We start from the raw sequence: 23,939 nt of genomic DNA on the forward strand, positions 1-23,939 counted from the left end.
ATGTGAAAAAAAAAAAAAAAAATTTAAATTTTCAACTGTACAAATATCTATTTCATGAGAACTTATTCGTGAAAGATACAGTGACAAATTCAGTTTTCGAATGAAATAATAATGGAAGCATTTCCGGTTACTACCGTAATCGATGTGACTATAAAATTTATTCGGCATTATAAGATACATTTGGTAAAGAAAGTTGTATTTTACAATATTGAATGGCGACAATATGTCTTTGTTATAAGCGACCGATCGGTGACAAAAATTTTCGATGGACATCTAATCTATTTTGAGTCATCGTTATGCCAGTGCAATGGAGCATAACTTGAATTAATAGAATAGAAATGTTTGTTTTCAGATTAAGAAAGACGACCATACAATTAATGTTTTCTCTCGATTAAAGATGTTATATGTCATCGTAAGATAAATATGAATAAAATCAAAGTGAGAAAATAAAATTTCAAAAAGGAATTAAAATTAACAGAAAAAGGGATTATTAGAAAAAAGTTTCATTATGTAAAATTCAAAAAAAAAAAAAAAAAAAAATCTAACTGTCTTATCTGAGATTAATTGTGTCCAATAAAAAATGGAATTGACATACACATAGATACAGTGACAGGAAAATTTTAAAATAAATATGAATTAAAATCAAAGTTGAGAAAATTAAATTTCAAAAAAGGAAGTTAGATTTTTCTTTTTCTTCTTTACGCTGACAACAGTAAGGTTTAATTTAAAATGAAAATTTTAAAATAACTGAAACTACTCAAGTTCATTATTCACATTGAAACTATTCAGATTCATATATGATTTATGAATTCGAAGTAATCATATCAGATCAGTTTCATTTTTAGTTTAATTATATCATAAATAAAAAAAAAAAATGTTATACTAAGTGATATATGAATCGATGACAACAATATGACAAATCGATAGCATCATGAATTGATCGTTTATTGGCAATGTTTTTGAAAGGAATGAATGCTAGAATTAGAATTCAGTTATAAGTGAGAAAAAAAAAAGTGAAAATGAAATGAAATGAAAAAGAAAATAAAAACAACAAAAAAAAAAAAGATAAATAAAGTGAAAATAAAAAATGAAATAATGGAAAAGAAAAAAAATTGAAAACAAATGTAAATTATAAATAAAAATGAAATTGAAATGATAGTAAATGAAAAATGCTGAATAATTCTTATTGAGCATTTTAAGTTAGCAAAGAATTAGAAATAAATGAATAAAGGAACAGAAAAAAACTTTCAGTTCTGAATTGTCAAACAGTAATCTTTCGAAAATACTTAGAAAATACTTTATTTTCACTTTACTTATTTTTTTTTTTTATTTTGAATCTAAAAATATGCTTTCTTTTAGACTGATTCATTGCGTGATCCCACGTGTATGCCTTCTTTTAGACTGATTCATTGCGTGATCCCACGTGTATGCCTTCTTTTAGACTGATTCATTGCGTGATCCCACGTGTATGCCTTCTTTTAGACTGATTCATTGCGTGATCCCACGTGTATGCCTTCTTTTAGACTGATTCATTGCGTGATCCCACGTGTATGCCTTCTTTTAGACTGATTCATTGCGTGATCCCACGTGTATGCCTTCTTTTAGACTGATTCATTGCGTGATCCCACGTGTATGCCTTCTTTTAGACTGATTCATTGCGTGATCCCACGTGTATGCCTTCTTTTAGACTGATTCATTGCGTGATCCCACGTGTATGCCTTCTTTTAGACTGATTCATTGCGTGATCCCACGTGTATGCCTTCTTTTAGACTGATTCATTGCGTGATCCCACGTGTATGCCTTCTTTTAGACTGATTCATTGCGTGATCCCACGTGTATGCCTTCTTTTAGACTAATCCATTGCGTGATCCCACGTGTATGCCTTCTTTTAGACTGATTCATTGCGTGATCCCACGTGTATGCCTTCTTTTAGACTAATCCATTGCGTGATCCCACGTGTATGCCTTCTTTTAGACTGATTCATTGCGTGATCCCACGTGTATGCCTTCTTTTAGACTAATCCATTGCGTGACCCCACGTGTATGCCTTCTTTTAGACTAATTCATTGCGTGATCCCACGTGATACACGTAGCACACGCCAAAACATATCATAACATATTAGTGCCAGACTGTAAGAGAAAATCCTTCTGATATTTTCCTGTGCACTCTGATCGTCTGGTATGAATGGAGTGGGCAGGCACATTGTCAGTTTGCGATAATTATTTGCCTTTCTCATTCCTTTACTTCGGATGAAATTTTAGCAAATTGTGCCCAAACCATTTGGAAATACTTTTTTCAGTTTGTGAACGTATAAAAATGGGTGTATTGGTCGGTGGTACAATTTGTAGTTTATACGTGATTTACACGTCTCGCACGTGAGTCAGGTAATATTTACCTTCTAAACTGTTGCTTGTATATGGTTCAGGTTTAGTTTAGATATGATAGGTTTGCCGGATTATCGTACTTTCGTTGAGACCAAAAGCTTTTCTCCTCTTTATGTTGCCAAAAATGTTAGGATTAACTGATTAAACTATTTCACTAATCATCCTCACTCTTCGGAAAAGTTTATATTGTCATAATAATTTTCATGATTGCCTGTAGAGAACGTTAACTGAACTATGCACTAGTTAGCTTTTATCTTATTATTATTATATAACAAGCAGTAAGGAAATTGAGTGTATTATCTGATAATGCTAAATGTTTTGTCATTTTTCGATTTTTCCTTCACTGGTCATCCTTCGATATTCCGATATTTTTTCGTTATTCTAAATATCTTTGTTTCTTTTTGCAGGGATAGCTCATATTTTAGTTTACTTGTTTAATTATGTCTGAATTAGAAGCTGTTGCAAAACGAGCAAGCAGCACTGCAAATTACGGTGCAAGGGATAATGGACGTGGGCAACAGGAACCTACTAGTAGCAGCAACAGGTTTGTGTTTTGCTTAAACTAATGTTTCGGAAAACTCTTTCATACCAATTACAAGTAGATAGTAAGAAATAGAAATCACAAAAGTTTTCTAACTGTAAGGTATATGGTAACGGTCACGAAATCGTTGTTGCATTATGGTATGCACTGTTCAAAGAAGAGTTTCTGAGTCAGTTATCAAGCTTGGTAAAGCATCAATGCAGATAGTTTGTGAATATAACTTTATCTTCTGAGCTCATTTAACTTTTTTCTACATTGTCACACGATACTATAATTAGAGATTCGTTGAAGGATTTTTATCAGGAACTGTTTAGATGAATTGAATAGGAAACTGAAAAATCCCTTTTTAGAAGAGGTATGGTTGGACATTATGGTCGTGGTAGAGGTAGAATTCAAGAGTCAGATCAGAGATATGACCGGAATCGTCATAATTTTTATAATACGAGCAGCGGACGAGATAGACATGATGCAAACTCCAGAAGGCATATGATTCGCAGTCCAAAATATTATGAACATATTACTGCTACTTTAGTAAGTTTGTTGTAAGTTGTTAATAAGTGCTTATTGTTTACATACATGAACAATAATTTTTATAGAATCGGTTGGATCACGGTGGTATTAAATTCAGGGGCGAGACTTCAGAATGTGATATATGTTGTCGTGAATCTGATATATTTGCTGTTGGGTCGTGTTTACATCCTATATGCATAGAATGCGGAATTCGACTACGAATTTTGTGTAAAAATGAGACGTGTCCAAAATGCAGAACTGTTATCGATATAGTAATTTAATTTTTTTTTCTCTTACAATTTTATGTCTTATCAATTAAGATTCGAAATACTATGCCTCTTAAATACTCTTATTACATTGGTTTTTGGTTCTAGCTACTACTGAGGCAGCTAATAAAGACATTACTAAAAAAAAAACTTACTATAAATAAGTTAATTAGATTCTCTATTTAAACCAAATTAATGTACATAAAATTTCAGTTATATTTTGTGCCGTTTCCGGGTGATTGGAATGGTTACCAAATACCATTTCAATGTATAGAACATGGGGATACTGCAAAGTACAAAATTAAATTGGCAGATGATTATGTTGCAAGATGTTACGACAGCTATTTATCCCACCAATGCATAATATGTAGAAAAAGGTAAATTTCAAATTGTTTTTTTAATTCCTTCTTAAAAATCATAAACTCGTTGCATTAGAAAATCAAATTAATTTATAGGGGTGAAAAAAGGGTATTTGAAACGTTTGCTCAGTTGAATCAGCATGTGTATATGGTTCATCGTTTTGAATTTTGTGATATTTGTGTGGAAAATTTAAACTTATTTACTCATGAGCGGAAATTTTATTCTCAAGTTGATCTGAAACGACATTTGGAACTTGGTGATTCTGATGACAAGAGCTTTAAAGGTGGGTGTCTTCAAAACGTCGTTTTAGTTAGTATTTGTTTGATTGCATACCTTCATTCACTGAGTTCTATGAAAAGTTCCAATATTTCAGGACATACAGATAGCATTGGAAATATAGATCATTTCAAAATGTATTATTTTTTGTGAAATAAATTCACATTTCTTATTTCTGTTCACGTGTCAAATTTTAAATGACAGGGGTTTGTGTACATATAAAAAGTCATTTCTTTGAAGGCATATTAAATTGAATTGATTCATTTTCAGGTCATCCACAATGTCTGTTCTGTAAAAAACGTTTCTTGGATGAAGAGTTTCGCTATAAACATCTTCGTAAAGAGCATTTCTTTTGCCAGATTTGTGATGCTGAAGGACGAAGCAATTATTTTTTTCCGTAATCATAGTTTATTTTACAATAAACTAAATCTATTGTAAGCCATGTTAGAATGTCGTCTCGCTTATCTGTTTGAATTTCATTATTTTAGGCAACATAAGGATTTATTGAGTCATTACAAAGCGAAACATGTTGTATGCGAGGAGGGTGAATGCTTACATTTAGGAATAGTATTTCGAACAGATACCGAACTAAAAATACATAAGGTTAAATTTTTTTGATTTTAGACTGTTGTTCGGAAATTTCACATATAATACAAGTAAATTTTTTTTCCACTATTATGTTGTCACATTAATTTGAAAAAAATTATGTAGAATAATCTGTGTTACGAATAAAAGTTGCTAGCAGACTACTACGACTTTGTAAAAGAGTAATTAATGTTTTTGATGGTATGGACAGTAAAAGTGCGACAATAACATTCAAATCAATGTCAAAATTTTCAGTTAATTTTTGCATTAATTTGAATGTTGTTGTATGTCGACACATATTTTATTGGAATGCTTTCAGTGCTATTTCATTTCTTCAGAGAATATTCACAATTTGATGCTTTGTTGCTTTTGCAGAGTCGAGATCATGCTGCTGGTCCGCAAACACTAACTTTAGATTTTCATTTCTCTGACCGAAACACAACTGGACCAAGTCGAGGTGGTAGAGCAGTAGCAGGTTATATACCACATGAACGACATTTACGAGAGAATAAGTTAGTTCCATTTACTTAATAAATTTGTAAATTTAGATACATATAGATATAGGATATCATTTGCACTAATTTGTTTTTTTGCAACAAGTGAATGGCTTAGTCGAATAAATTACCCTATGCCGCTATCATTTCCGTTTACAACTGGATATAGCTTTTTTTTTGGAGATTTTCTTAATGCTTGCTTTCTCGTTTTTGGTGGAGTAAGAGAATAAAAATTGTTTTGGAAATAGTCAGTTATGGAAAACTTTGGAATTTTTTTCGGTGCTATTATACCTCATCTCCTGTTATTTTCAAATAACAAAAAGAATATTTTAGAAATTATAACTTTTATATTCTTTTGTCTACTTAAAATGAGTAATGAGCGCATTATTTCAGGTCAATTTCCAACAATATACCGAATGCATCTTCATTAGAAAATGAAGAATTAGTTAGGTCATCTATTCCAAATTGCGTTCCACAATTCACATTACAAGGTAGCGATTTTCCTCGTTTAGAAAAATCTGTACGAATTTCCGGTGTTTCGAATCCAGTGCCTTCATCGAATCCGATGAATAGTAAGAATACTGCAAAAGTTCAGACAGTAAACACCATCGCAATTAGTACCAAAGCTACATCAAATCCTCGCAAAGTTAGTCATTAAATTTGCTTTTGTTGCAAAGAGATTATTTAAATTAGCATGTATAATTTCTTTGAAAGAAATTCACAAATTACAGTGCCAATAAAATTGTCATACTTTTAGCCAAACGCTGCTTCTTCAAGGTCGTGGTTTATTGATGATGATGAACAGTTCCCTTCTCACCGGTCACATCTAAGTACTTTAAATAAACAGCAAACGGAAAACGCAGAAACAGAAAATTTCGTGAAAAATAAAGTTAAGGTATATATTTTTTATTTACCCATGGAATTCGAGAAATGAAATTCTACTACATTGCAAGTGATATGACATCTCATGTAATAGGGATATTTATTGTATTTCAAGCCAAGGTGGAAAATTTTCATTAAGAAGCTGACGAGATGCAGTACTTAAGAGTATATTTATATCGAAATTATTAATTATACTTCTGCATCCTTTTGCTATACATAACTCTTAATTTGTTTAGGTTGAAACTAGTTCAGGGACATCGGCGATCGAGTTAGCATGGTCTAAAGCAATGAAAAAACCAATGTCTTTAAGCAACGTAGCATCCGAATTAGCATTAAGTGATTTTCCAAGTTTACCGACACCCGCAGTAAAAAAACCTATGAACAATTTATTGCCTGGATCAGTATGGAATAAAAAGTGTCACTCTGTCATGCAGGTGCTTTATTTTTAAATATTTTTAACAGAAATGGAGAACGTTCTGAGCATGCGAATTGGATCCTGTTACTATTCAATATTATGTAGTTGGCTTTATGTTGGATATGACACAATAGAAGGGAAATTTATTTTTCATCATATTTTAAAATTCTTTTTAGTTCCTTTAAAAGAAAAACAATGCAAATTAGATTATATCTTAAATTTTCTAACAAAAGATCATGTTGTTAGTTATCAAACTAATTTATTCTGTACATGTTGTAATAGCGAATCCAATCCTATCCTTGAATTTTTTAGATTTTGAAATTATTTTCTATTTAATAGTTCAGTAATTGCTGCATATATATGTCGTTTTATTTACAGACATCTTCCGGACAACCGAAAATATCTTCATCTGTCACTAGTAGCGTTTCACGAAAAAATAAGCAACAACCATTGCTAGATCTTTGGCGTCAAGAATCTGTACCGGAAAAATGGGAGGATCGGGAAGATTCATCTACATTGGTTAACTTTATAATTGCTTTCATTTTTTTTTTTTTTTGACTAGTAAAGAAGCTTTTTAAAAAATATAAGTTTTAATTAAATCTATTTTTCTTTGATTTTATCCTAGTTCATTTCAAGGGATCACTATCGAAAATGACTTTGGAAGATATGGTTATTGTCAAGGATGCACCAAGCAAGAAAAAAGAGTGTAAAAAGACTACGAACAAACAGCAACGCAATGTTGTTAAGAAACTGGATGATCAATTAGTAATTTTATAATTTGCAATTAAATTGGCTGTTGGCTTATCAAAAAAAAGAAAAAAAAAAATGAGAATAATCAAATCTTTTGTAGGGTGCGAAAAGAAAGATGGAGGAGGAGATAAATGATGACTTCGTTGATCCTTTCCCATCTCTATCTTCTCGAACTAATCAGAAAAGTGAGACTGAAGAGGTATGTACGATAAAATAATCATTCAGTTTATCAGTGGTAGATAAAATAATTCAATTTTGTTGCTGCAGCAAGATGTTTAAGTTGCATTCCATATATTCAAAAATGGTTCAGATGAATTGTCTCATATAACAAAATTTAAAGTTTTTTTTAATACATATAATTATTTTTTGATAATATATGCTATCATATTATAATAACTTTGGTTAGATATATTCTTTATCACTCACTATTACTGATATAAAGTAACAATTTCAGTTACGTTCATCATCAACCTTCTCAGTTTCGAATAACATGACAACAAAAGAAGATAAAAGTGAGCCTATGGAGACAACTGCTACAAATGCATTATCGTTTAAGGATTTTACGAATCTTCTTGAAAGATCAGGAGAAAAAGGAGAAAAAGTAGGTTTTTGAGCAGCTTGCGAATTGTAGTAAGTTCTCTTTCTTAGTTGATTTGCCTAAAAATTGTATATTATGGTTCAAAATTTGTTATATTTCACAATCTTTATTTTTTTTTTTTTTTTAAGCTAATTATTTTGTTTTCATAAAGCAGGATTCGGTCTGATTATTATATTAAACTTCTTAGAAGTAGCTTTTTTCATGCAGTTTATTTATTTTTTCTTTTCAGGTCCTTGAGAAACAATCAGAAAATAATAGGAACTATTTTCCAACTGGTTTTGTTTCACCTCCCGGATTATGCTCACTGACTTTAGCGCCTCCTCCTGGTTTTGGTCCACCACCAGGTTTTGGTAAAATAATATGTCCAGAAATGCAAACTTCATCGAGCGATGCGGTGAAATCTTCTGCTAAAAATGTAGACGTGAACGTTTCAAAGATAGTAGGACATGGTAATAAAAAGAAAGGCAAGAAATAATAATGGAAGCGATAAGTAGATGCCTTTTGAATTTTTTGAATTTTTATTATGTTTTACTCTTAACTTTGAAAATATAAAATATACAGATGCTGCTGCTGCTGCTGCTGCTTGTATCTTAGCTCTTCTTTAAGGCCTTATTTAAATTTTTATTTTAAATTCTTATTTAAATTATATTTCTGCATACATGAATGTTGTACAATTTTTCATTTGAGTAAAACCATTTTGGTAGAGCTGATTCCTGTGCTTCATTTTTCTTTTATTCTTTTATCCTGCGCCTTTGTTTCTTTCTGTTGAAACATTTGATTAGCTTAACTTATATGCTAGACACCTGTTTAAAATCAAAAAGATAGGTACATTATACATTGTTTCTCTGCATACTAAAATTGAGTGTTATTTTTGCGAAAAGTATTATTTAACTTTTTGAATTAACATAATCACTATTTGATTGTATAAATAGTGATGCAAATTAACTATTGCCTAATAATATTCTCAAGATATGAAATTTAAGCTTTCATACTTCATTCCAACTGGTATTCAATGATGTTATAGTTTTTTTTTTTTTTTTTTTTTTTTAATTTAATGTTTTTATACATTACAACTTATTCTGTTGTATTACTTTTCGTCCATAGATGGAACATCTAAGGTGTGATTTTAATATTGCTACACTTGCTGTTCTTAATTTTCCTTTTGCTTTTCTTCTGAGGTACATTTCACATATAAGCACATCGTTTATTTTATTTAATATCTGTGAGTTCATTCTTTTATTATTCGGTTGCTTGCAATTAATTTCTCAGATATGATTGAATATCAAATCTGATATTTGATTGAGTATGCATTGTGCTATATTTAGTTACGGGATGAATAAATCTATAAGCAAATGAAATTGCTTTTAAGAGAGGAATTCAATTATTATTTCCCATTTGATACTACTTAAATAAATCTGATAATATTTATAATTAGATAAAAAAAAAGAAAAAAAAAAAACAGGTTGTTTACGAAGAAAGAAATAAACAAAGAATTGGTGGTGTGCTTTTTGATTAAAGTATTGATTTTGCTCTTTTTTTTTTTCTCGATCATTCTGTAATACTTTGGTAATGTAACTCCAACGAAATGAGCATGGATACTTGAAAACATGATCATCAAAATGTTTTTTGAATTAAAAGACTTTTGTTTTCATTTTATTTCATTTTTTTTTTTCTTTTAAATTTAATTAGGATTAACTGATTTAAAATGAAAAAGAAAAAAAAAAATCAAATAAAAACTTTATTAAGTAATTCTTAAACGATATTCTTTGTCAAAATTCTGTTATTCTTATTTAATTAACAACCATATTTTCAACAATTTCTTCACAATTAAAAAAAAAAAAAAAAATGGTAAAGATGTGAAAAAAAAAAAAACAAAACAATAAAATTAGAATGTTACCGTAAGGAAAGTAAGGTAGCTATGAGATATATTAATAAGATGTATAACTAATTGTATCATTTGATATGTTTCAATTCAACATTTGAAAAAAAAAAAAGAAAAAGTATTTGAATTGTAGAATAAAATGAATATTTTACCAAATGTTTTTCTTTCTTTCTTTTTTTTCTTTCTTTTTTTACCATAAAGAATAAGCTAAAATGAATGAATGAATGAATGAATGAATGAATATGAAAGGATGGATGATAAATAATTGTTAGTTTGCGCATAAAAAAAAAAAAAAAAAAAAAAAAAAAAAAAAAAAAAAAAAAAAACGAAAAGCAAAGTGTTTATATGTAATAGTAAAAAAAGAAAGTAAAATTGCAGATAACAGCGATAAAATTATACTGATAAATAGTAAAATTGGACAAATAATAATGAATCAAATGAAAATGTGAATAATAATAAATGAATGTTAGATATAAGTGTAATTGATGGATGATGCAAATATGAATGAATTTTTTCCTCTTTTTCCCTTTTTAACAAATTAGGCATTTGAAGTTTATTTTGCTATGTATTATTTGTCAATGAAAATAAATTGAAAAAAAAAAAAACGGAAGAGAAAAACGAAAAGGAACGGAAAAATTTGTTTAAAAAAAAGAAATTTAACAAACTGTTACGGATAGATACATACATTTTTTTTTTTTTTTGTGCTTGGTTTTGAGCTTTAGGAAATTTGAAATTTTTTTTTTTTTTTTTTTTATTTTTTATTTTTGTTGACATTTTTTTTTGACAATAAATGAATCCAAAATGGTAACATTTGATTTGTTATTTTAATCCTTCAGTTGAAATTTCACACTTTGACAACATTTGTCGTTCTTTTTCAACTAATTTTCCTTCTAAAAAATTAAAAAAAAAAAAAAATGCTTAACATAAAATGGAAACAATAATAATTCATAATAATAGTAATGGATAATAAATCATAGTATTAATCAATAATGATAATTGTGGTAATAATAATAATAATAATAAAACAAATTAGTAATGATAATATAACAATGATGACAATAATAACAATAATAATAATAATAATAATAATAATAATAAATAGTCGATATTGCTTAATTGACTGATTTAAATAATTTGAAAAATTTTCCTTCGCTTCCTCATTATGTTATCAGTGCCACTCAGAAATTTCTCTGAGCTGAAAGAAAGGAAATTTGAATTTTGTTAAGAATAAAATGAAATGAGAAAAAATGAAAACATAGGTAGAAAAAAAGGAAAAAAAAAGAAAAGTAAAAAATTTACTTTCAAATAATTTTCATTACTGCAACAACTTGTCATACTGTAGTTTTTTTAGCTCTAAGATTTGAAAATGATTGTTTTTTTTTTCCTTTTAAATTGATAAAATTATATACTCAAATGAATGCAACAAAGAATATATTTTAAGAATTACTTACTAAAAATTAATACTTTTAAGAATTATTTACTAAAAATTAATATTTTTAAGAATTATTTGATAAAAAATCAATACTACATTGATTAATATTTTTTTTGTAAATTGATTAAAATAATCTTTTGTAAAAAGAGTTGATAGAGATAAAATGTGACTTAATTTTATTTATGGAATAAATAAAATAGGTGGGAAACGATAGGCAATCGTCATTACCTGACAGTATTAGATATTTCATATGACACTCTAATAGTGTTCAGGTAAGACGACAGCCATTCATTTATTTGTGTGGGATAATTAAAGTTAAAATTTAATAATATTTAAATTGTTTTTTGTGGAATACGATATGGTATCATTGAGAAGTTACAGTAATGATAATCGGATAAACAAATTTTTTTTTTGAAATATGAAAAAGTTTTCTTACTGTCTGATAATATTTTTAAAAAAAAAAAAAAAATAAAAGTTTTTGTACTTACAATAAGAACAATTAATAAGTGAAAATTTATAAAATACCTCAAAGGTATATCTCAAATTTAGTGTTTAATTTAATTACCTACATTTTTATTTCAAATAGTTTAGAATTGAAGATTAAACCGAATGTTATAGCTAAGGTAACTACTACATAAAAGAAACACATAAAATTAAGAATAGTTCATAGTGATGAAAAATTCAAAATTAAAATTGCTGCGTTTAAATTGCGCTTTAAATTTAACTTGAATTTGAATAAAAAATTTAAATTTTTATATATGATGTATAATTAAAATAAAAATGAGCATGTAAATAAAAAAATAATTTAAAAATTGTCAGTTTTAAGCAACTCAGAGAAGAAATTGTCAAATTTTCAAAAAAAAAAAAAAAAAAATTCACAAATTACACTTACAAATTGAAATTTATCACAATATAATTTTAATTCTATTTTTAGAATTTTGTTTCATATTATAAACATTTCATCTACTTATCCATCTCTATCTTATTATTTTATATTAAATTATTTAATGTTACCGCTCGGAATTCATTTAATTATATATTTTATTTTAAAAATTATTATTTTAATATTCAATATTTTTATTTGAAATTGAATTAAGACAAAATTAAATGAAATATTTTTAATGAAAAATAAGTGCAATACTTGATTTGTTAGATTTAAACTTCTTGAACAATTTGATATGATGAAGAGTTAAATGTAGATTTCAAAAAAAAAAAAAAAAGATATTATGAATTCATCACAAAATCTTCAAAAATTTGATTTAATTTGCAAATAAAACAATTTAAATTTAGCTCAAAATAGATTAAACTAAATTTTTGACATAAAAAAAAAAAAAAAAAAAAACGAAACATTGTGAAATTCATTAAACTGTAATTTATTAAACTGTAATTTGTTAAACTTGCATAAATTCATGAATCTTATTTCTTTCTTCTATGGTATTATGTAAAACATTTAAATTTTTACCTCAAATTAATTTCATTAAAAATTAACAAAACTCAGATTAATTTCATCAAAAAAAAAAAAAACAATCATTAACAAAATAATCAATTTGGCATTAGCAAATTGTAATAATATTTTATACTTTCGTAATTTTTTTTTTTAAATGTAATTCTTCTGTAATTTTAAGGTTTAGTTGAAATTTTGCACACTGCTAAAAATTATAGTTGAAATTTACAAACTTTTTTTCTTTTTTTTTTCAAGAAATGATAACAATAAATCAATAATAACAAATATATGATAGCAAAAGAGAATAGTCTAAGCAAATTAATTCAATTTGATTTTTTTTTTTTCCAAATGAAAATGATTCGATCAAATATGTAAGATATTTTGATTAATTAATACAATATCTGACAAATTAATCATTTTTTTTTTCTTATTTGCAACGTAAAATTTTTTTTACGACAAAAAAAAAAAAAAAATGTCAATTAATTATACACAATCATATCTAATTAATAATAGTAATGATACTGATTATCATAATGTTTAGTTCATCACTGTAGGATAATTTTAAATTTAAATAATACAAAATTTGAATAAATAATTTAGTATACATTGTCAAAAAGAAAAAAAAAAAAAGCAAAGCGAAAAAAATTTTCAATTAGAAAATAAATTTCAATAAAACGAATTATTATTCCACAAGTTAATATTATTAATGAATGAATGAAAGTGAAAAAAAAAAAAGAAATTACGATAGACGAATGGTCTAAATGAATTCATTCCGTTTCATTTCATTTCATTCATTCATTCCGCTATTCATCCATTCATTCCGTCATTCATTCATTCCGCTATTCATTCATTCATTCACTCATTCATTCATTCCGTTATTCATTCATTCATTCCGCTATTCATCCATTCATTCCGTCATTCATTCATTCCGTTATTCATTCATTCATTCCGCTATTCATCCATTCATTCCGTCATTCATTCATTCCGCTATTCATCCATTCATTCCGTCATTCATTCATTCCGCTATTCATCCATTCATTCCGTCATTCATTCATTCATTCATTCCGTTATTCATTCATTCATTCATTCATTCCGCTATTCATCCATTCATTCCGTCATTCATTCATTCATTCATTCCGTTATTCATTCATTCATTCCGCTATTCATCCATTCATTCCGTCATTCATTCATTCATTCCGTCATTCATTCATTCATTCATTCATTCCGTTATTCATTCATTCATTCATTCATTCCGCTATTCATCCATTCATTCCGCTATTCATCCATTCATTCCGCTATTCATCCATTCATTCCGTCATTCATTCATTCATTCCGCTATTCATCCATTCATTCCGCTATTCATCCATTCATTCCGTCATTCATTCATTCATTCCTTTCGTATACTCTAAAAGAGAGGAAGGAAGGAAGAGGAAGAGGAAGAAGATGCTACAAAAGCTATTTTGCTGTGGTAATGATATGCAAAAATCATTCAAATATAACTCTCTCTCTCTCTCTCTCTCCTCTCCCTCGCCCACCTTTCTTCCCGCTCTTTCTCGATGGCCCACTGATGAATGATAATGATAAGAATGATATCATTGATAATTTGATGATTTGAAGGGAAGAAGGAATACAAGTGAAACCGTCCTTCTTCGCCTTCTTCTTCCATTTATTTCTTACTAAACAAGCATAACATTTAAAGCGCATTTAACAGTGCAAGGAGAAATGAAAATGAAAATGAAAAAAAAATGATAGAGGGAGAGAGAGAGAGAGAGGGAGGGAGAGGGAGAGAGAGAGAGAGAGAGGGAGGGAAGACTTCTCGTCTCATCATTATCATCATCATCATCATTACCAAAATAAATATGTATTAAGTCGAAAAAAAAGCGCTGGAGAAAGGTTAGCAGAGAGAGGGAAAGAGAAAATTAGGGGTTGGAAGTGGAAACGAGAGAGAGAGGAAAGATAGAAAAAAGAAAAAAAGAAGAGGGAAGAAGGAGAAGGATCAATTTCGATGCTACTATAAACAAACTTTTTTTCTAAAAAAAATTTTTTTCCCGCTCATTTATATATTCTTCGAATGATTGAAGTTGTAAAGAAGCGCAAATGGATGGACAGACAGACGTACACACACGTACAGACAGACGTACACACACGTACAGACAGACGTACACACACGTACAGACAGACGTACACACACGTACAGACAGACGTACACACACGTACAGACAGACGTACACACACGTACAGACAGACGTACACACACGTACAGACAGACGTACACACACGTACAGATAGACGTACACACGCATACACATATGCAAGTAATATTACATATATTTTCGTTTTTTCCTTTTATTGTTCGTAAAAACAAAAATGATAATTACTTGTCCAAAGCCTATTTATTAATTAAGTAAGTAAGTAATAGATTAGTAATTGAATGACTAGAAATCATTTTTAGAAGTAAAGAAGGAAACTAAAGAGATTGAGGGCAAAGGGTAAAGGGTAAAGAGATTGAGGGCAAAGGGTAAAGGCTAAAAAGATTGAGGGCAAAGGGTAAAGGGTAAAGAGATTAAGGGCAAAGGGTAAAGGCTGAAAAGATTGAGGGTAAAGGGTAAAGAGATTGAAAGCAAAGGGTGAAGGGTAAAGGGATTGAGGGCAAAGAGTAAAGAGATTGAGGGCAAAGGATAAAGGGTAAAGAGATTGAGGGCAAAGGATAAAGGTTAAAGGGATTGAGGGCAAAGGGTAAAACTGTGATAGAATTATAGAACTTTTTGTTATTATTAGTTTTGATTTCCAAATATAATTATCCATTTGGAATATTATAAATTATATTTTCAAAGCAAACAATAATTTTGTGAATTTTGATCAGATTGATGAGTGAAAAGATTTAAAAGGGATTTTTTTTTTTTTTTTAAAAAAAGTAATAAATTAAAATAAATGTAAATACTTAAAAGCAAATATATGAAAATATATCCAACTTATTTTTCTTTTTAAAAAAAAGTTTTCATATTTAATTATAATTTGATTAAATCCATTTTACCTAATTTGGAACTTTTTCTGCTAGCAAAAGGAATTTTCTAATAAAATGTAATACATTTATATATTTTTTTTAATTAATTGCATTTATATTTTTATTATAATATTATAATTTTTGGTTTCTTTTCTTTTTCATACATTTCATTTTTTAAAATAATCAAAATTTATAGCCTCATTTTGATCAATAATTCAAAATGATTATTATTATCCATTCCCTTTCTATTATTTACATTTAATTTTAATATAACAAAAAGAGAAAACTTTTTTCAAATTAATTTTAATTCCAAATTAAAAAAAAAAAAACAACATTACATATATTAATTTAAAAAAAAGAAAATTTCCATTTCTAATCAAAAAATTGGGCAAAAAAAAAAAAAAAAAATTAGACCAAACAATTTTATGAAAGTCTTTCTCTCTCTTTTTTTTTTTTTTTTTTGCTCTGTGAAGAAACAAATACCTTTTTTTTTAATGGAAAAAAGTTTATTTTATTTTTTTTCTCTTACAACTTGATAATTCATCAGTTAAAAACTATTTATATTCATAACAAAATATTCTATAGAAAATAAAGAAAAAAAAAAAATTTTGCTTAATGGCAAATAAAAGTAAGCGTTAAAAAAAAAAAATACAAAAAAAGCGAAAAAAGCGATTCGTTATTTGAACGAAATATTTCCTCGGAGTTATATTAAAAAAAAAAAAGGAGAAAAGAAAGAGAGAGAGAGAAAGGGAGAGAGAAAGAAAGAAAAAAAAAAATGATATTTTGAAACCGATAAATGATGGATTTTTTTCAATTGTTGGGATTGGTTTAGATGGAAAAAGTTACGCGTACATATGGTTATTTGCTTATTTGCTACAGTATACCTCTCTCTGTCTCTCTCTCCCTCTCTCTCTCTCTCTTTTAACCAAATACTGAATTTTAAATTAATTATGCGCCTACTAACAACGTTACATTTTATACGGATAAAATGCAAAAATAGATTATGAATGAATGAAAAAGGAATGAAAAAAAAAAATAAGGGAAAATTATTATTTTATAAATTTAATTAATTTTAAATTTTTTTCAAATAATCAAAGCAAAAAAAAAAAAAAATTTTTAATAATAATATTATATAAAAATTATATTAATATCGAATAATAATTAAATTATAATTGTAATAAAAATTTGAAAATATTATTTGTAATCAAAAAAAAAAAAAGGAAAAAATATAAATGTATATTGAATGCAAAAATTTATGAATTTTTTTTCCAATTGTTAAAGATTGTATTATGAATGAAAGAAGAAATAAAATAAAAAAAAAAAAAATGGGAAAAGTTATTATTTTATAAAAGGAATTGATTTAAAAATTTTTTCAAATAAAAATATTCAAAAAAAAAAAGCAATAATAATATTGCGTTATTATTATTGATATAATAATATTACTTTACATTATTATTATTATTATTATTATTATAAATTATATCACATTGATAATTTAATAATAATAAAATATTATAATTGCAATAATAATTTAAAAATATTATTAGTATTCAAAAAAAAAAAATATACATATATAGGATGCAAAAATGGATTATGAATGAAAGAATAAATAAAAGAAAAAAATGGGGAAATTATTATTTTTTAAAATGAATTAATTTTAAATTTTTTCAAATTAAAAATTTTCAAAAAAAGTTAGTACTAATATTATATAAAAGTTATATTAGACGGAATTGTTAAATTATAATTATAACAGTAATTTGAAAATAATAATATCAAAAAAAAAAAAATGATAGTAAAATTCTAAAAATGATAAAATTTTAGAACAAAATACAATGTTTACATATGTCTTTACGTATTTTAAGAAATTTTGAAGAAATTTTCTCATTTAAAATAAAACAATGATAATACTTTCATCCTAAAAAATAAGACTTTTTTTTTTCAAAATTCTTATCTAGAGCAAAATAAAATTAAAATTTATGTTTTAGTAAAATCATTTTTGATTACCTTTACGATCTTTAAATAAATTCATTTAATATTTCTATTTTTAAATATTATAAAAGCCTTTCTAGTTTCTCCCTTTTTTTTTTTTTCATTTTTTAGTCATATTGATTTTAATCAATAATTTTTCAATTATTTGCTAGAATTTTTACATTATTATAAAATTAAAATTTGCTAAAAATAATTTTTGAAAATTTGGAAAAAAAATTTTTAATTTGAATAAGAATTAATGATTGATCGATGTGAACATAACAAATGGTTGGCTGAAAGATGTATTTAAACACAAATGCTACAGTAGTCAAACTATAGATTAAAAGATTGGATGATACGAATAACTACTGAAAAAGAAATATATAAATAAATTCATAAATTAATAAAAAAATAAACAAGTAAATAAATAAATAAATAAATAAATAAACAAATAAATAAACACTTAAATAAATAATTATATATCAATAAATGAAATTATACAAACTTGCAGGACATAAACAAATAGTGTCATCGATTTTAACGAAATGACTATTTATGATTATTTTACTTTTCAATTCAAGAACAGGAACCAATCATTTAATTTATTTCAAAAAAAAAAAAAAAAGTTTTTTTTTTTCTTTTAACTGTAGCTTAAATAATTTTAAACAGTATTTTAGACAAAGGAAAGATTTTATATAAAAATCTACCAATGTTCATTTCATAAATGATTTCATTGCCGAAATGAAATAAAATGAATATTTGAAATTTTCAAAAGTTTCAAATAAAATAAATATTTCAAATGATATATTCAAATTTAACTATGATGATAACATTGGTTTAATAAATCAATTCATTGCAAAAACACAGAAAAAAGAAATTATTTTATGAATTAATAAAAAAAAAAAAAAAAGTAGAATGAAGAATAATTTTTCACTTTCAGTTTCTCATATGAATTAAAATATTTTTCATTTCAAATTAAAAATAATTATAATACAGTGAAATACAAAGAAAAATTAATCTTTTGTTTCTTTTTTTTAAAAAAAAAAAAAAAAAAAAATATTTTGCTATTTCAAATATTTCTTAACTCGTATAACCTTTCTGTTATGAATTTAATCTCATAGAAATTTTTGAAAAAAAAAAAAAAAAGTCTTTGCTTTTACAATCAGTTTAGAAAGATAGTTGAACGAGAATTTAAATTTTATTTTAACAAATAAATGAAAGTGAGAATTTAAATTATATTTTAACAAATAAATGAAAATAAAGATTAAAAAGTGGGATAGCAAAGAGTGGAAGAAAGGGGTGAATAGAGGTAGAAAGGTTATTGTTAAAGGATGTTATCAGGGAGAGAAAGGGTAGATGGATTGGATGATATTGCTGTTCCATATGTGTTTTATATGTGAAAATGATACATTACTAATTTCTTTTTTTCACCATCATCATTATCATTATCATTGCTATCATCGTTGTAGCTACATTCGTCATTAAAATACATTATAAATACTATTTTTACATCTTCAATTATCATTATCACTGTTATCAATATCATTTCTTCACACACTGTTGTCATTACTATCAGTACTATTCACTCATCATTATCAATATCACTTCCACATCTTCATTCATCATTATCGTCATTATCAATATCATTTCCATATCTTCACTTATCATTATCATCACTATCAACATCATTTCTACATATTCACTCATCATTATCATCATTATCAATATCACTTTTATATCTTCACTCATCATTATCATTATTATCAATATCACTTTTATATCTTCACTCATCATTATCATTATTATCAATATCACTTTTATATCTTCACTCATCATTATCATTATTATCAATATCACTTTTATATCTTCACTCATCATTATCATTATTATCAATATCACTTTTATATCTTCACTCATCATTATCATTATCATCAAATCGGCATTATTACAAAATCATTAAGCAATAACTTCAGCAATCACATTTAATAGTACAATAAAATTTCAAATCATGATTAAAAATGAAAAACTATTTTGCACTAATATCAAATTTAAGTCTTCATATGAATTCATCATAAATTACCAATAAAATTTAACAATTATAAATGATAAAATGAAGGAAAAAAAAACGAAAAATATGAATAAAGTTTAAAAAGAAAAAAAAAAAAAAATCATTTTGACAACAAAGAAGAATGGAAAGAAAGAAAAGTTCAATAGCAACAAAAAATAAATACATACATTTTATATGTATATATAAAACTATTTTAAATTCTCCATGTATTTAATCATATTCCATCACTTTTTCTTTCTTTCTTTTTCTCTCTCTCTCTCTCCTCCTTTCTCTCTCTTTTGTTTTATATTCTCTTTTATTGCTTTTAATATACACAAATCTACCAAAGAATTGAATAAATTTGTACAGTTCACTACTACATGCACTTTTATATTGTTAACATTAATCCCTCTTATCATCTCTCTCTTACATTTCAAAAAAAAAAAAAAAGAAAACAAAATGATTCTTTCATCCTTTACTTTTCTTTTTCATTAAATTTATTTCTTTGTTTACAAATTACAGTATATTAATACCAGCTCATTAAATCAAATCAAATCAAATCAAATCAATCGATCAATAAAGAAATAGCTCAATGATGAAAAATATTCATGTAAAATAGAGAGAGAGAGAGCGAGAGAGAAAGAGAAAAGAGTTGAATGACGTAGAAAACGTAAAATACAACGATAATGGAAAAGAATTACGTATATGATCATGATGATATTACTATCTTTCTGTCATTACTATATGCATTATCTTAATTATATCATGATATCAATGTATGTTATAACGATGCATAAGTTATTATGTTACTGCATGCATTATCACGATTATATCACAACATCACGAATACTATGATAACATATTACTACATCTATTATCATGATTATATCACAACATCACGAATACTATGATAACATATTACTACATATATTATCATGATTATATCACAACATCACGAATACTATGATAACATATTACTACATATATTATCATGATTATATCACAACATCACGAATACTATGATAACATATTACTACATCTATTATCATGATTATATCACAACATCACGTATATCATGATATCATTATATCACAGTATCACGTATATCATGATAAAGCACATATTACTACATGTGTTACTATCACGATTATATCACAGTATCACGTATATCATGATAAAGCACATATTACTACATGTGTTACTATCACGATTATATCACAGTATCACGTATATCATGATAAAGCACATATTAATATATGCATTATGATTATGTCACAATATCACGAATATCACGATAGCATATTAGTATACGTATTATCATGATTATATCACAATATCACATCATAATACTAACTTTTCACCATTACTATACCCTTTATCATAATCATATCATAATATCGTTGTATATTATAGTGATGCATGTGTTACTGTATTGGAGATTAAAATTATTTATAACTATTTGCTACATTTTTAATATTTTTAAGAATAATATCAATCATTTTAATATATCCGAGAAAAATCTGTAAATTGTGAAAAATTTGTAATTTAATTTTTAAGATATATTCCAAATTCTAATCTTCCCAAACTATATTTGTAATTATTAACATTAAAATTAATAATGATAATATTTTTATTATTATTATTAAACCTCTAAAAAATTATCACTATCTTAAAATGGATTATTTTGGAAGAAAGAGAGGGAGAGAGAGAGAAAAAAAAGAAAAGAGGGAAAGAAAAAAATTAAGTATGAAATAAAAATATTTTATTATGTGTTACTAAAAAAGAAGAAAAAGTTGAATGTATGAATGATTAAAAAGAAATAAAATAAAAAGTATTAAATAGAATTATCAAATACTGATAAGAAATTTATGAACAATTTCTCATCTTTTCTGTTCTTTTTGAGTTTTTTTTTTTTTTTTTTCTTTAAAAAATTCTTTTTTTGTTTGAATTTTTTTCATTTTAATTTTTACCTATTTTCTATTTTTTCTATTAATATTTGTTTAATTCAAATTTCGTTTGTAAAAGATACTTTACTGAGAGATATTAATTGAATGTTATTTATGCAAGTTTCTATTTGCAGTATAAATTTTATTCTTTTAAAAAATAAGAATTCACAAATTTTGAGTATCTATAAAATTCAATCTCCCTATAATTATGATTTATCTTTTGTAATAATTAATAATTAGTAATAATAATAATAATAATAATAATAAACGAAATTAAAATGCAGAAATGAATGAAAAAATGGAGAAAAGACGAAAAAATTAGGAAAGAAAATAATTGTTTTTGCCTCAAATTTATCTGTAATTTCCTTAAATTATTTGTTTGGAAGAAGTAAACAATTTAAATTAAATTAAATTAAATTAAATTAAAATTAAACTAATTCCATTAATCATCAATTTTAGCTAATAATCATAAATCAAATAAAATATTTGTTGATTGGAACAATAAGCAATCACTAATCAATAATTAAGAAACTTTCACTTTATCTTTTGCTGAATGTTATCTCACCAATAAATATGTAAATATTGATTGAGACGAATGATTAATTTATGCTTAATTAAATTTAGCAATAAAAAGTTGGAGAGAAAGGGAGAGAGAAAGAGAGAGAGAAAGAGAGAGAGAGAGAGGGAGAGAGAATGAAAATAAAAGTATGAAATAGTAGGAAAGAAAAATGATTTTTTGATTAATGAATGATCAATTTGGATGAATAATAATAGCATTTCATAAAAATTGATTGATCTGATTTAAGAAATGATTAAGCATAAGCTGGCAATAATATTCAAAATTAAAATTAAAAATTTTTTTTTTCTAACAATTTTGTAAGAAACGCCAACAAATCACTTAAAGTTAAACAAACACTGATAAATATTTTAACAGTTTTACTCAATGTGATAAGTTAATTAAAAGTAATCAAATAGTAAGAATATAAATTAACAATTTTTATTGTCAAATTAAAAATGATAAAGTTTTAACATAAATTATCGAATTATAAAAATTAGCGCAGCAATAAATTATTTCAATTTGATTTGAATATTACTATTTGCATAATGGAAATAACTGATCATAATTTTTATTATGACAAAAAAAAAAAATTAAAAATTAAGTTTATGAATAAAAAAATTGTTATAATTACAAATAGACTAAAAGATTATCTGAATATTAACATAAAATTAACAAAATTGTAACATTTATATAAATAAATCAACAGATAGTATCAATTCAAAAATAAAAAAGAAAAACTTTTTTCTTAAAAATTTTTTTTTTTTAAAAAAAAAAGAAAAACATAATTTTGTTAAAGCAAGAAAACGAATAGTATTTAATTTAATATTTGTAAATACATATTCAACATTTTATTTACCCACTAATTGTTTTATTTATTTTTTGGATAGTTTTTCTTTTTTTTTTTTTGGGGGGGGATTTTAATTATTTATTTATTTTTTTGAATTTGGGATAGCTGAAATACGTAAATAATATATATTTAATTCCTATAAATAAATTGCAAATACGAATACCAAAAAAAAAGTAAAATTATTTTACGACGAATTATTGTTGTTAAATAGATCTAAAACTGTTTTTAGTCTAAAATTCGTTATAATACTATACATAAAAATTTCAAAAATCTTATTGTTCCAGCAAATAGTTAATGTCTTATTGTTGCAACAAATAGTTTCTAATAATTGCAAATTATTCTTTCTTATTTATTTATTGAAAAATTTTGAATGAAATTTTTTGCTTTCTTAATTATTTGTTTATAAAACATTCATTATTGAAATAAAATAAAAATTAGAAATATCACTTAACTTATTGATTAAATTATTTCTAAAAATGCTAAACAAACAGTTTATTTGCTTACGAAAAAATTTTTAATATTTTTTTATTTTTAATATTACAAAATTATGTCTAATAAATATTTTATTTGAATAATATAAATAAATCTTCGATTAACTCATTTTTGTATTTTATTATTTCTGATAGAGAGATAAAATTAAAAAAAAAATTATCGTTAAAATTTGTTAAAAAAAAATTTTGTTCAAAAAATTAAAATTAAAAACAAACAAATTTGAATATGCTAACATTTTTTAAGTTTTTTTTTTTATA

At 25.5% G+C, this 23,939-nt stretch overlaps 1 protein-coding gene, 1 non-coding gene and 1 further gene across 3 annotated transcripts; 2 read left to right on the forward strand and 1 right to left on the reverse strand.

Annotated features, from left to right (window-relative positions):
* Positions 1-2,824: 2,824 nt before the first annotated feature.
* On the forward strand, positions 2,825-8,536 carry Bm2899 (RE33889p, putative; the record flags this gene model as incomplete). The annotated part of the gene is made up of 16 exons (XM_043079377.1): positions 2,825-2,928; positions 3,276-3,456; positions 3,522-3,707; positions 3,915-4,078; positions 4,157-4,344; positions 4,608-4,734; positions 4,826-4,940; positions 5,298-5,434; positions 5,810-6,062; positions 6,174-6,311; positions 6,535-6,732; positions 7,092-7,232; positions 7,350-7,478; positions 7,564-7,662; positions 7,918-8,064; positions 8,291-8,536. 16 exons carry the CDS (start codon positions 2,825-2,827, stop codon positions 8,534-8,536), a joined length of 2,553 nt encoding a protein of 850 aa, XP_042935311.1.
* A 3,052-nt stretch (positions 8,537-11,588) lies between these two features.
* On the reverse strand, positions 11,589-11,665 carry Bma-mir-236.1. The gene has a single exon (XR_006228001.1). It is a non-coding gene; the product is annotated as a pre-microRNA Bma-mir-236.1 (primary transcript).
* A 4,877-nt stretch (positions 11,666-16,542) lies between these two features.
* On the forward strand, positions 16,543-16,754 carry Bm15676. The gene has a single exon (XR_006228023.1). The product of XR_006228023.1 is annotated as a pre-microRNA Bm15676 (primary transcript).
* The last annotated feature ends 7,185 nt before the right edge of the window (positions 16,755-23,939 follow it).

This window comes from Brugia malayi (assembly GCF_000002995.4).
Source record: "Brugia malayi strain FR3 genome assembly, contig: Bm_v4_Chr2_contig_001, whole genome shotgun sequence".
NCBI lineage: Eukaryota > Metazoa > Nematoda > Chromadorea > Rhabditida > Onchocercidae > Brugia > Brugia malayi.